General features: G+C 46.2%; 1 protein-coding gene across 10 annotated transcripts in view; it reads left to right on the top strand.

Moving 5' to 3' along the window:
* The window catches only part of LOC143286676 (liprin-beta-1-like), a 258,254-nt gene extending 245,553 nt beyond the window's left edge, over positions 1-12,701 (top strand). For all 10 annotated transcript variants that reach the window (XM_076594315.1, XM_076594314.1, XM_076594320.1 and 7 more), the window contains 2 exons: positions 2,234-2,293; positions 9,082-12,701. In XM_076594315.1, the coding sequence (XP_076450430.1) occupies positions 2,234-2,293; positions 9,082-9,135 (114 nt within the window). In that variant the 3' untranslated portion in view covers positions 9,136-12,701. The remainder of the gene's footprint in view (positions 1-2,233; positions 2,294-9,081) is intronic.
* Positions 12,702-12,823: the final 122 nt, after the last annotated feature.

The raw sequence follows: 12,823 nt of genomic DNA, 5'->3' as shown, positions 1-12,823 counted from the left end.
GGTGGGGGGGAGGTCTGAAGAATGGCATACAGGGGGTGGGGAGGTCTGAAGAATGGCACACAGGTGGGGGGGAGGTCTGAAGAATGGCATACAGGGGGTGGGGAGGTCTGAAGAATGGCATACAGGGGGGAGTTCTGAAGAATGGAACACAGGGGGTGGGGAGGTCTGAAGAATGGCACACAGCGTGGTGGGGGGTCTGAAGAATGGCACACAGGGTGGTGGGGGGTCTGAAGAATGGCACACATTGGGTGGGGTGGGGTGTTCCTGAAAAATGGCACATGTGGGGGGGTCTGAAGAATGGCACAGGAGTGAGGTCTGAAGAATGGCATACAGGGGGGGGGGGAGGTCTGAAGAATGGCACACAGGGGGGAGGTCTGAGGAATGGCACACAGGGGAGGGGGGGCTGAAGAATGGCACACAGGAGTGAGGTCTGAAGAATGGCACACAGGGGGTGGGGAGGTCTGAAGAATGGCACACAGGGGGGAGGTCTGAAGAATGGCACACGGGGGGGGGAGGGTCTGAAGAAGGGCTCACAGGAAAGGGGAGATGGTCTGCAGAAGAGGCACTTAGATGAGTGGAGAGGGGAGATGGTCTGAAGAAGAGCACTTAGGTGAGGGGGGAGGGAGGAGTTACCCTGACAGCCACCTGGTGTTTGGTCAGTGCCGCATCATGATGGCTCACAGGCCCACCTCACAACACCTGTATCATCAGTACAGACTGGCCCACCTCACAACACCTGTATCATCAGTACAGACTGGCCCACCTCACAACACCTGTATCATCAGTACAGACTGGCCCACCTCACAACACCTGTATCATCAGTACAGACTGGCCCACCTCACAACACCTCTATCATCTGGTACAGACTGGCCCACCTCACAACACCTGTATCATCAGTACAGACTGGCCCACCTCACAACACCTGTATCATCAGTACAGACTGGCCCACCTCACAACACCTGTATCATCAGTACAGACTGGTCCACCTCACAACACCTGTATCATCAGTACAGACTGGCCCACCTCACAACACCTGTATCATCAGTACAGACTGGCCCACCTCACAACACCTGTATCATCAGTACAGACTGGCCCACCTCACAACACCTGTATCATCTGGTACAGACTGGTCCACCTCACAACACCTCTATCATCTGGTACAGACTGGCCCACCTCACAACACCTGTATCATCTGGTACAGACTGGCCCACCTCACAACACCTGTATCATCTGGTACAGACTGGCCCACCTCACAACACCTGTATCATCTGGTACAGACTGGCCCACCTCACAACACCTGTATCATCAGCACAGCACCTCAACACCTGTATCATCAGTACAGACTGGCCCACCTCACAACACCTGTATCATCAGTACAGACTGGCCCACCTCACAACACCTGTATCATCTGGTACAGACTGGTCCACCTCACAACACCTGTATCATCAGTACAGACTGGCCCACCTCACAACACCTGTATCATCAGTACAGACTGGTCCACCTCACAACACCTGTATCATCAGTACAGACTGGCCCACCTCACAACACCTCTATCATCTGGTACAGACTGGCCCACCTCATAACTTTGATGTGATGTCAGTGACATGTTTGCCTTCTTTGTTGGAGATGAAATAGGAATCAGTGGCCAGATGGTTGTGGTTAGATCTGGTATATTGTATGTCACAGCTGGACGTGTCTATCCTTTGTTACCATGCACCAGTCTTGTCCTTGATGCACCAGTCTTGTCATTACACAGCCACGTACCCCATTCCACCACCTTCTGCCAGCAAAGTTCCATTGGTGTCTGGAATGTGGTATAGTCATTTGAATTTCCTCCATAGGAATTTCCTCCAAACTAATTGACTAACTAATTGACTCACTCACATGCTGTCTCAGTACTAACATTCTTCAGATACCTGAAATACTGTCAGAATGTTGATTGATAGTTGATTGCTACAGACTATGTTGTTATGTACTGAGGAAAAATGTTAAAGCCAGAATTACTGTTAAAATGTTGATCATTAGTTGATTTCAGCAGACTGCAGTGTGATTTGCAGAGCGATGCCAAAAGCAGAACTAGTGTCAACATGTTGATTGTTAGTTGGTTGTAATATGTTGATTGTTAGTTGGTTGTAATATGTTGATTGTTAGTTGATTGTAACATGTTGATTGTTAGTTGATTGTAACATGTTGATTGTTAGTTGATTGCTACAGACTGTGCTACATTTTGCAGAGAGATGCCAAAGCGGCCCAGGAGATTGGAGCTGTGTCGAAAGAGATCACTTCTCTCACAGTGAGTCCTCTGCTTCTCTTTTCTTCTCTTTGCAAATACAACCCATATAGCATATGTCTTTGCTCATTTTGTTTTTCTGTTGTTTGTTCCTGAATGTGAACTGAATCCCTCCACTTTGCCCATTGTGACCCATGCCTTGTCCTTAACTGATACTTCATGCACCAGTTGAAGTGCACTGATACTTCATGCACCAGTTGAAGTGCACTGATACTTCATGCACCAGTTGAAGTGCACTACTTCATGCACCAGTTGAAGTGCAGATGGACCTGTCTGACCTGTTCCACTCATCTGTTTTCTTCAGAATCATTTGCATTTTTTTCTTTTGTTGTTTGTTTTGGATTGTTTGTGTTTGCTTTTTTGTGTGTGCTTAAAGCCAACCTGAACCATTTGGTAATGGAAGTAGTGAGGACAGTATGTAGCCATGGTAGTAGTGGGGACAGTATGTAGCCATGGTAGTAGTGGGGACAGTATGTAGCCATGGTAGTAGTGGGGAAGTAGTGGGGACAGTATGTAGCCATGGTAGTAGTGGGGACAGTACATAGCCATGGTAGTAGTGGGGAAGTAGTGGGGACAGTATGTAGCCATGGTAGTAGTGGGGAAGTAGTGGGGACAGTATGTAGCCATGGTAGTAGTGGGGAAGTAGTGGGGACAGTATGTAGCCATGGTAGTAGTGGGGAAGTAGTGGGGACAGTATGTAGCCATGGTAGTAGTGGGACAGTATGTAGCCATGGTAGTAGTGGGACAGTATGTAGCCATGGAAGTAGTGGGGAAGTAGTGGGGACAGTATGTAGCCATGGTAGTAGTGGGGACAGTATGTAGCCATGGTAGTAGTGGGACAGTATGTAGCCATGGAAGTAGTGGGGAAGTAGTGGGGACAGTATGTAGCCATGGTAGTAGTGTGGACAGTATGTAGCCATGGTAGTAGTGGGGAAGTAGTGGGGACAGTACATAGCCATGGTAGTAGTGGGGAAGTAGTGGGGACAGTACATAGCCGTGGTAGTAGTGGGACAGTATGTAGCCATGGAAGTAGTGGGGACAGTATGTAGCCATGGTAGTAGTGGGGAAGTAGTGGGGACAGTACATAGCCATGGTAGTAGTGGGGAAGTAGTGGGGACAGTACATAGCCGTGGTAGTAGTGGGACAGTATGTAGCCATGGAAGTAGTGGGGACAGTACATAGCCATGGTAGTAGTGGGGAAGTAGTGGGGACAGTACATAGCCATGGTAGTAGTGGGGAAGTAGTGGGGACAGTATGTAGCCATGGTAGTAGTGGGGAAGTAGTGGGGACAGTATGTAGCCATGGTAGTAGTGGGACAGTATGTAGCCATGGAAGTAGTGGGGACAGTACATAGCCATGGTAGTAGTGGGGACAGTACATAGCCATGGTAGTAGTGGGGAAGTAGTGGGGACAGTATGTAGCCATGGTAGTAGTGGGGAAGTAGTGGGGACAGTACATAGCCATGGTAGTAGTGGGACAGTAGTAGAGGGGACAGTATGTAGCCATGGTAGTAGTGGGGACAGTAGTAGAGGGGACAGTATGTAGCCATGGAAGTAGTGGGGAAGTAGTGGGGACAGTACATAGCCATGGTAGTAGTGGGGACAGTAGTAGAGGGGACAGTATGTAGCCATGGTAGTAGTGGGGACAGTATGTAGCCATGGTGTGGCCATGGTAGTAGTGGGGACAGTATGTAGCCATGGTGTGGCCATGGTAGTAGTGGGGACAGTATGTAGCCATGGTGTGGCCATGGTAGTAGTGGGGACAGTATGTAGCCATGGTGTGGCCATGGTAGTAGTGGGGACAGTATGTAGCCATGGTAGTAGTGGGGTAGTAGTGGGGACAGTATGTAGCCATGGTAGTAGTGGGGTAGTAGTGGGGACAGTATGTAGCCATGGCAGTAGTGGGAACAGTATGTAGCCATGGTAGTAGTGGGGTAGTAGTGGGACAGTATGTAGCCATGGTAGTAGTGGGGTAGTAGTGGGGACAGTATGTAGCCATGGTAGTAGTGGGGACAGTATGTAGCCATGGTAGTAGTGGGGAAAGTAGTAGTGGGGACAGTATGTAGCCATGGTAGTAGTGGTGACAGTATGTAGCCATGGTAGTAGTGGGGACAGTATGTAGCCATGGTAGTAGTGGGGTAGTAGTGGGGACAGTATGTAGCCATGGTAGTAGTGGGGACAGTATGTAGCCATGGTGTGGCCATGGTAGTAGTGGGGACAGTATGTAGCCATGGTAGTAGTGGTGACAGTATGTAGCCATGTAAGTAGTGGGGACAGTATGTAACCATGGTAGTAGTGGGGACAGTAGTAGTTGGGACAGTATGTAGCCATGATAATAGTGGGGGCAGTATGTAGCCATGGTAGTAGTGGGGACAGTAGTGGGGACAGTATGTAGCCATGGTAGTAGAGGGGACAGTATGTAGCCATGGTAGTAGTGGTGACAGTAGTAGTGGGGACAGTATGTAGCCATGGTAGTAGTGGGGACAGTATGTAGCCATGGTAGTAGTGGGGGCAATATGTAGCCATGGAAGTAGTGGGGAAGTAGTGGGGACAGTATGTAGCCATGGTAGTAGTGGGGACAGTATGTAGCCATGGTATTAGTGGGGGCAGTATGTAGCCATGGTATTAGTGGGGGCAGTATGTAGCCATGGTAGTAGTGGGGACAGTAATGGGGACAGTATGTAGCCATGGTAGTAGAGGGGACAGTATGTAGCCATGGTAGTAGTGGTGACAGTAGTAGTGGGGATAGTATGTAGCCATGGTAGTAGTGGGGACAGTATGTAGCCATGGTAGTAGTGGGGGCAATATGTAGCCATGGAAGTAGTGGGGAAGTAGTGGGGACAGTATGTAGCCATGGTAGTAGTGGGGACAGTATGTAGCCATGGTAGTAGTGGTGACAGTAGTAGTGGGGACAGTATGTAGCCATGGTAGTAGTGGGGACAGTATGTAGCCATGGTAGTAGTGGGGACAGTAGTAGTGGGGACAGTATGTAGCCATAGTGGGGACAGTATGTAGCCACGGTAGTAGTGGGGGCAGTAGTGGAAGTAGTGGGGACAGTATGTAGCCTTAGTGGGGACAGTATGCATCCATGGTAGTAGTGGGTGCAGTATGTAGCCATGGTAGTAGTGGGGAAGGACTTGGGACAGTATGTAGCCATGGTAGTAGTGGGGACAGCATGTATTTATTGTAGTAGTGGGGAAGTAGTTGGGACAGTATATAGCCATGGTAGTAGTGTGGACAGTATGTAGCCATGGTAGTAGTGGGGAAGTAGTTGGGACAGTATGTAGCCATGGTAGTAGTGGGGACAGTATGTAGCCATGGTAGTAGTAGGGAAGTAGTGGGGACAGTATGTAGCCATGGTAGTAGTGTGGACAGTATGTAGCCATGGTAGTAGTGGGGACAGTTTCAGTTTCAGTAGCTCTAGGAGGCGTCACTGCGTTCGGACAAATCCATATACACTACACCACATCTGCCAAGCAGATGCCTGACCAGCAGCGTAACCCAACGCGCTTAGTCAGGCCTTGAGGGGAAAAAAAAAAGAAATAAATAAATATATATATATATATATATATATATATATATATATATATATATATATATATATATAAGCGTACATACATAAATAAATAAATAATAATTATGATTAAAAAAAAAAGATAGTAGTAATGAAAATAATGATAAAATAATAATAGTAATAAATAAATAATTAAATAAATAAGACAACAATGATGATAAATAAGCAAATAAATATAAAACATGAAGACACACATTCACACATACACCCACACATGCATAACAGATATGCCCCAAAAACGCAGTTTCATAGATATGAAAGCACAGTCAAATACATATAAACGTACATGAGCTCCAACACACACACACACACACACACACACACACACCACAAATTTCCCTGCACCTCCTCTACCCCCTCCTCCGCACACTCATTTCTAGTCTATGTATCGCAGCTTCCACGGCACACTCACACACACACACACACACACACACACACAAACACGCACATGCATACACACTCACACACACAGATGAACACTTACTTGTACAAGCACACACACACACACGCCCATATCTCCCACCCCCAACCCCACACACATATATACAAAGATATATATATAATATATACATTCCAATATCCTGATGCTCAACAGTGTAGGCATGCATACACTCACATACCTCATCCTCTATCTCACCTCCTCCCTACACCCTCACCTCCCCCTCACACACACACACACACACAACACACACACACACACACACACACACACACACACATGCACAGAACTCTCCTGACACTTGTGTACACTTACACTCTCACGCATGCACAAACGCACTCAAAAACACAGACCCACACATACACACAAACACACACATACACACACGCACAGAGGCTGCCACTGATTGGCCACAAGAGGGATGGGAAAAGATCTCTGATGCCAAGAATGTGGCGTCTAGTGTGTTGCTCAGTCTATTGTATTTGGAAAAGCCCACAGAGACTGTTCCGTTTTGAAGAAATTTGCACAATGTTGGTTTGGAAATGATGCCGATATTTGTTTGATTTGCAAAGCATCGTACTCTACCTTTCATGTTAGACTTACGGCCGCTCCCTCTCTCTGCTTTTATTTCTTTGAGGCGATCGATGGTGTGATGGCCTTGTACCTGTTCTTTTTGATATTCTTTGACTGTTCTGAGGATTTCCGATTTTCCTAGATGTAGGCCGCTCGTTGGTGTTGCGTTACCAGCAAGTCTGTCAGCTCGCTCATTTTCCTTAACTCCTGCATGTCCCGGGCAGTATGACCATGTGAGTTTTTTTATCTGAAAGTTGCACATTGCCTTATGCCACTCTGGACTTCCTATTCCGTTTTCAATTTTCTGTATGAGGTTCATTGAGTCTGTTAGAATCACGGCATGTTGGTTTCCAGGCGTATGGATGGACGATAGCCACTGGAGGGCATGTGTCACAGCTTCAACTTCCATCGTTAGGCTGGAGGTTGTGACTTTGTAGGCAGCATTCTCTTCCCTAACTGTTTTTCCATTTTGTTTCGCAGTGAATCCCCAACCGGATTGGTCTTTGGTGACTGAGCCATCTGTGTATATGATGATGTCCTCTTCTTTACTGTTTTTTTCTTTACTGTGGGGACAGTATGTAGCCATGATGCGGCCATGGTAGTAGTGGGGGCAGTATGTAGCCATGGTAGTAGTGGGGGCAGTATGTAGCCATGGTTGTAGTGGGGACAGTATGTAGCCATGGTAGTAGTGGGGACAGTATGTAGCCATGGTTGTAGTGGGGGCAGTATGTAGCCATGATGTGGCCATGGTAGTAGTGGGGGCAGTATGTAGCCATGGTAGTAGTGGGGACATTATGTAGCCATGGTAGTAGTGGGGACAGTATGTAGCCATGGGGTGTGGTAACATGTAGCTGTGTTGATTGTTGAGGTGTGGTAACATGTAGCTGTGTTGATTGTTGAGGTGTGGTAACATGTAGCTGTGGTGATTGTTGGGGTGTGGTAACATGTAGCTGTGGTGATTGTTGGGGTGTGGTAACATGTAGCAGTGGTGATTGTTGAGGCCTGGTAACATGTAGCAGTGGTGATTGTTGGGGTGTGGTAACATTTAGCTGTGGTGAGTGTTTGGGTGTGGTAACATGTAGCTGTGGTGATTGTTGAGGTGTGGTTACATGTAGCTGTGGTGATTGTTGAGGCGTGGTAACATGTAGCTGTGGTGATTGTTGAGGCGTGGTTACATGTAGCTGGTGTGATTGTTGAGGTGTGGTTACATGTAGCTGTGGTGATTGTTGGGGTGTGGTAACATGTAGCTGTGGTGATTGTTGTGGTGATGGGGTGTGGTTACTTATAGCTGTGGTGATTGTTGATGTGTGGTAACATGTAGCTGGTCTGATTGCTGAGGTGTGGTAACATGTAGCTGTGGTGATTGTTGATGTGTGGTAACATGTAGCTGGTCTGATTGCTGAGGTGTGGTGACATGTAGCTGTGGTGATTGTTGGAGTGTGGTAACATGTAGCTGTGGTGATTGTTGTGGTGATGGGGTGTGGTTACTTATAGCTGTGGTGATTGTTGATGTGTGGTAACATGTAGCTGGTCTGATTGCTGAGGTGTGGTAACATGTAGCTGTGGTGATTGTTGAGGTGTGGTAACATGTAGCTGTGGTGATTGTTGGAGTGATGGGGTGTGGTAACATGTAGCTGGTGTGATTGTTGAGGTGTGGTAACATGTAGCTGGTGTGATTGTTGAGGTGTGGTAACATGTAGCTGTGGTGATTGTTGGAGTGTGGTAACATGTAGCTGTGGTGATTGTTGGTAACATGTAGCTGTGGTGATTGTTGGAGTGTGGTAACATGTAGCTGTTGTGATTGTTGAGGTGTGGTAACATGTAGCTGGTGTGATTGTTGAGGCGTGGTAACATGTAGCTGTGGTGATTGTTGGAGTGATGGGGTGTGGTTGCATGTAGCTGTGGTGATTGTTGGAGTGATGGGGTGTGGTAATATGTAGCTGTGGTGATTGTTGGGGTGTGGTTACATGTAGCTGTGGTGATTGTTGGAGTGATGGGGTGTGGTTGCATGTAGCTGTGGTGATTGTTGGGGTGTGGTTACATGCAGCTGTAGTGATTGTTGAGGTGTAATAGCATGTAGCTGTGGTGATTGTTAGAGTGATGGGGTGTGGTAACATGTAACTGTGGTGATTGTTGAGGTGTAGTTACATGTAGCTGTGGTGATTGTTGAGGTGTGGTTACATGTAGCTGTGATGATTGGTTACAGACCATGCTGTCACAAGAACGCTTCATGGATTCGGCCAAAACCTCCGACGTCTGACAGCGATTGCCTTGACACACAGGCAGCAACAGGAACAGTACAAGACTGGATTTTGGGGGTGGTTTTTTGAAGCACTTTTCATCATCTGTGTCTCCAATTTTTGGGCTCAGGATACAAGTTTCCAGCTGGAAGCGTAGATTTTGGACAGAACTGTTGGCAACCTGATGATTGTCTGTGGAAGTGACAATGGGGACACAGGAGGGCTGTGCACAGACCAGTGGTTTTTAATGACTGTTTGATGGAGTCCTCAAGAAAAGATGTTTTCATCTTGACATCCTTTTGTTTGGGATAAGAAATTTGGATTCCTCACATGCACGGTTGAGCAAAGTGATGAAATGTGAAATTGGTTCCAAATATACCGAAATATTGGTTTTTAATATACCTCAAATGCAAGAATGGTTTTATACCTCTTGATTAATGTATTAGAGGATTGCTTTTGAATCTGTTTGATATTTTAGACAGCAAGAAAAGTTTTATTCATTTCAGTGAATCAAGAAAAGTTTTATTCATATTGTGTGAATAATCTTGCAAGAAACCTTTTATATCAATTCATATAGATATCTGCTAGTAATGTTTATTCCACTTCATATAAATATCTGAAAGAAACCTTTTATACCACTTTATTTAAATTGAAAGAAATGTTTTATACGCTTCATGTTTGAAATATCCCTTTCTAATCAGAACCACTTTGAGGACCGGAAAGAATGTTTCATTTCCTTTGAAGAAGTCTCGTTTGAAAATTTTATTTTAATGAATTTATATTTTATAAAGGCATAAGTCATTGCACTTGCGTTTGTTGTGCTGAAGATGTTTTTACACAGAATGCTAGGAAGGTGTAATTGATTGATACACCATTGATGAGCTGAAGAAAGTGGTGCAGTGAAGCCACAGCATACACCATTGGTGAGCTGAAGAAAGTGGTGCAGTGAAGCCACAGCATACACCATTGATGAGCTGAAGATAGTGGTGCATTGAAGCCATAGCATTGGTGAGCTGAAGAAAGTGGTGCAGTGAAGCCACAGCATTGGTGAGCTGAAGAAAGTGGTGCAGTGAAGCCATAGCATTGGTGAGCTGAAGAAAGTGGTGCAGTGAAGCCACAGCATACACCATTGATGAGCTGAAGAAAGTGGTGCAGTGAAGCCACAGCATACACCATTGATGAGCTGAAGATAGTGGTGCAGTGAAGCCACAGCATACACCATTGGTGAGCTGAAGAAAGTGGTGCAGTGAAGCCATAGCATTGGTGAGCTGAAGAAAGTGGTGCAGTGAAGCCATAGCATTGGTGAGCTGAAGAAAGTGGTGCAGTGAAGCCATAGCATTGGTGAGCTGAAGAAAGTGGTGCATTGAAGCCATAGCATTGGAGAGCTGAAGAAAGTGGTGCAGTGAAGCCATAGCATTGGAGAGCTGAAGAAAGTGGTGCAGTGAAGCCATAGCATTGGAGAGCTGAAGAAAGTGGTGCAGTGAAGCCATAGCATACACCATTGGTGAGCTGAAGAAAGTGGTGCACTGAAGCCATAGCATACACCATTGGAGAGCTGAAGAAAGTGGTGCACTGAAGCCATAGCATACACCATTGGTGAGCTGAAGAAAGTGGTGCACTGAAGCCATAGCATACACCATTGGAGAGCTGAAGAAAGTGGTGCACTGAAGCCACAGCATACACCATTGGTGAGCTGAAGAAAGTGGTGCACTGAAGCCATAGTATACACCATTGGTGAGCTGAAGAAAGTGGTGCAGTGAAGCCATAGCATACACCATTGGTGAGCTGAAGACAATAGTGCAGTGAAGCCATAGCATACACCATTGGTGAGCTGAAGAAAGTGGTGCACTGAAGCCATAGCATACACCATTGGAGAGCTGAAGAAAGTGGTGCATTGAAGCCATAGTATTGGAGAGCTGAAGACAATAGTGCAGTGAAGCCATAGCATACACCATTGGTGAGCTGAAGAAAGTGGTGCACTGAAGCCATAGCATACACCGTTGGTGAGCTGAAGAAAGTGGTGCATTGAAGCCATAGTATTGGAGAGCTGAAGACAATAGTGCAGTGAAGCCATAGCATACACCGTTGGTGAGCTGAAGAAAGTGGTGCACTGAAGCCATAGCATACACCGTTGGTGAGCTGAAGAAAGTAGTGCAGTGAAGCCATAGCATACACCATTGGTGAGCTGAAGAAAGTGGTGCAGTGAAGCCATAGCATACACCATTGGAGAGCTGAAGAAAGTGGTGCAGTGAAGCCATAGCATACACCATTGGTGAGCTGAAGAAAGTGGTGCACTGAAGCCATAGCATACACCATTGGAGAGCTGAAGAAAGTGGTGCAGTGAAGCCATAGCATACACCATTGGAGAGCTGAAGAAAGTGGTGCAGTGAAGCCATAGCATACACCATTGGTGAGCTGAAGAAAGTGGTGCAGTGAAGCCATAGCATACACCATTGATGTGCTGAAGAAAGCTAGGGACTAAATAGATGTTTCAGGGAAGAAAGTTACATACACAGTGTTATCTTTTGTCATGGTTTGTGCTTTGTGATTTTCTTTCTCTCTCACTGTTCTGCATCTTGTGTTCAGCACAGACGGTTGAAGCGAAACACTTGGCAACACAGTGTTGTCATTAAGTTAAGTGCATGCCATAGAACATCACTTTTTTCCTGTGTATCCTGTTGATTCCCCCCCCCCCCTTTTTTATATTCTTTTGGTTTTTTTCCTTTAATGTATCCTGAAAGGACTGGCTGACCATCTGATGTCAGCAGATACTTTTCAGATGAAGATAATTGTTGGTCCTTTTCAGTTTTCCGATTCTCAGAATGTAAAATCATTTTGGATGTCTTGAGTTCATTGAAACAGATTTGTGGTGAGGTATGTTTGTGTGTGTGTGTGTGTGCGCGCGCGCACGCACACACGCAAGCATTGAAAAAGTGAAATCTATGGAAATATTTTGTACCGCATATAATATATATACTTTGTATATTATAATACCTCACAGTTTTGATTATTTGCTGTAAAGGTCTACTGGTTAGACCTCTATTCCCCCCACACCCCCTTTCCTGGATTTGAAGCAATGCACACCTGATGTGTTATGTGCTGTGACCTGTGGCCACATGGAGAAAAAGAACAGTCGCCTTCAACGAACACTCAACAAGTTTTGTCGTTAGCCTTCTGATCAGGTTGTGACACAACTATTTCTACACTGGTTTATGTACTATACGCCCATGCAGCTCTTTGTTTTTTGGGTGGTTTTTTGTTTTGGTTTTATTAGCAACTGTTTGTTCATGTCTGTAGTTTTTTCTTCTTCTTAATTGATAACATTATACATGGGTTTTTAATGGACTAATCTTGCTGTACGCACAAGCAGAGGGTAAAAAATACAGTTGTGTATCGTACAGCATGGGAAGGGAGACCTGTGGTGGGGAAAACTAGGGAGAGGGAAAGTGTAGTGCTGGTAGGGACAGTTGTTGTCTGGAACAGACCAGAGGGGGGAGGGAAATGTAGTGCTGGTAGTGACAGTTGTTGTCTGGAACAGACCAGAGGGGGGAGGGAAAGTGTAGTGCTGGTAGTGACAGTTGTTGTCTGGAACAGACCAGAGGGGGGGGGGGGAGGGAAAGTGTAGTGCTGGTAGTGACAGTTGTTGTCTGGAACAGACCAGAGGGGGGGGGGGAAAGTGTAGTGCTGGTAGTGACAGTTGTTGTCTGG

The sequence above is a fragment of the Babylonia areolata genome, chromosome 10, assembly GCF_041734735.1.
Source record: "Babylonia areolata isolate BAREFJ2019XMU chromosome 10, ASM4173473v1, whole genome shotgun sequence".
NCBI classification, from domain to species: Eukaryota; Metazoa; Mollusca; class Gastropoda; order Neogastropoda; family Buccinidae; genus Babylonia; species Babylonia areolata.
Note: the sequence above shows the minus strand (reverse complement) of the source record. Positions and strands in the feature narration are given on the sequence as shown.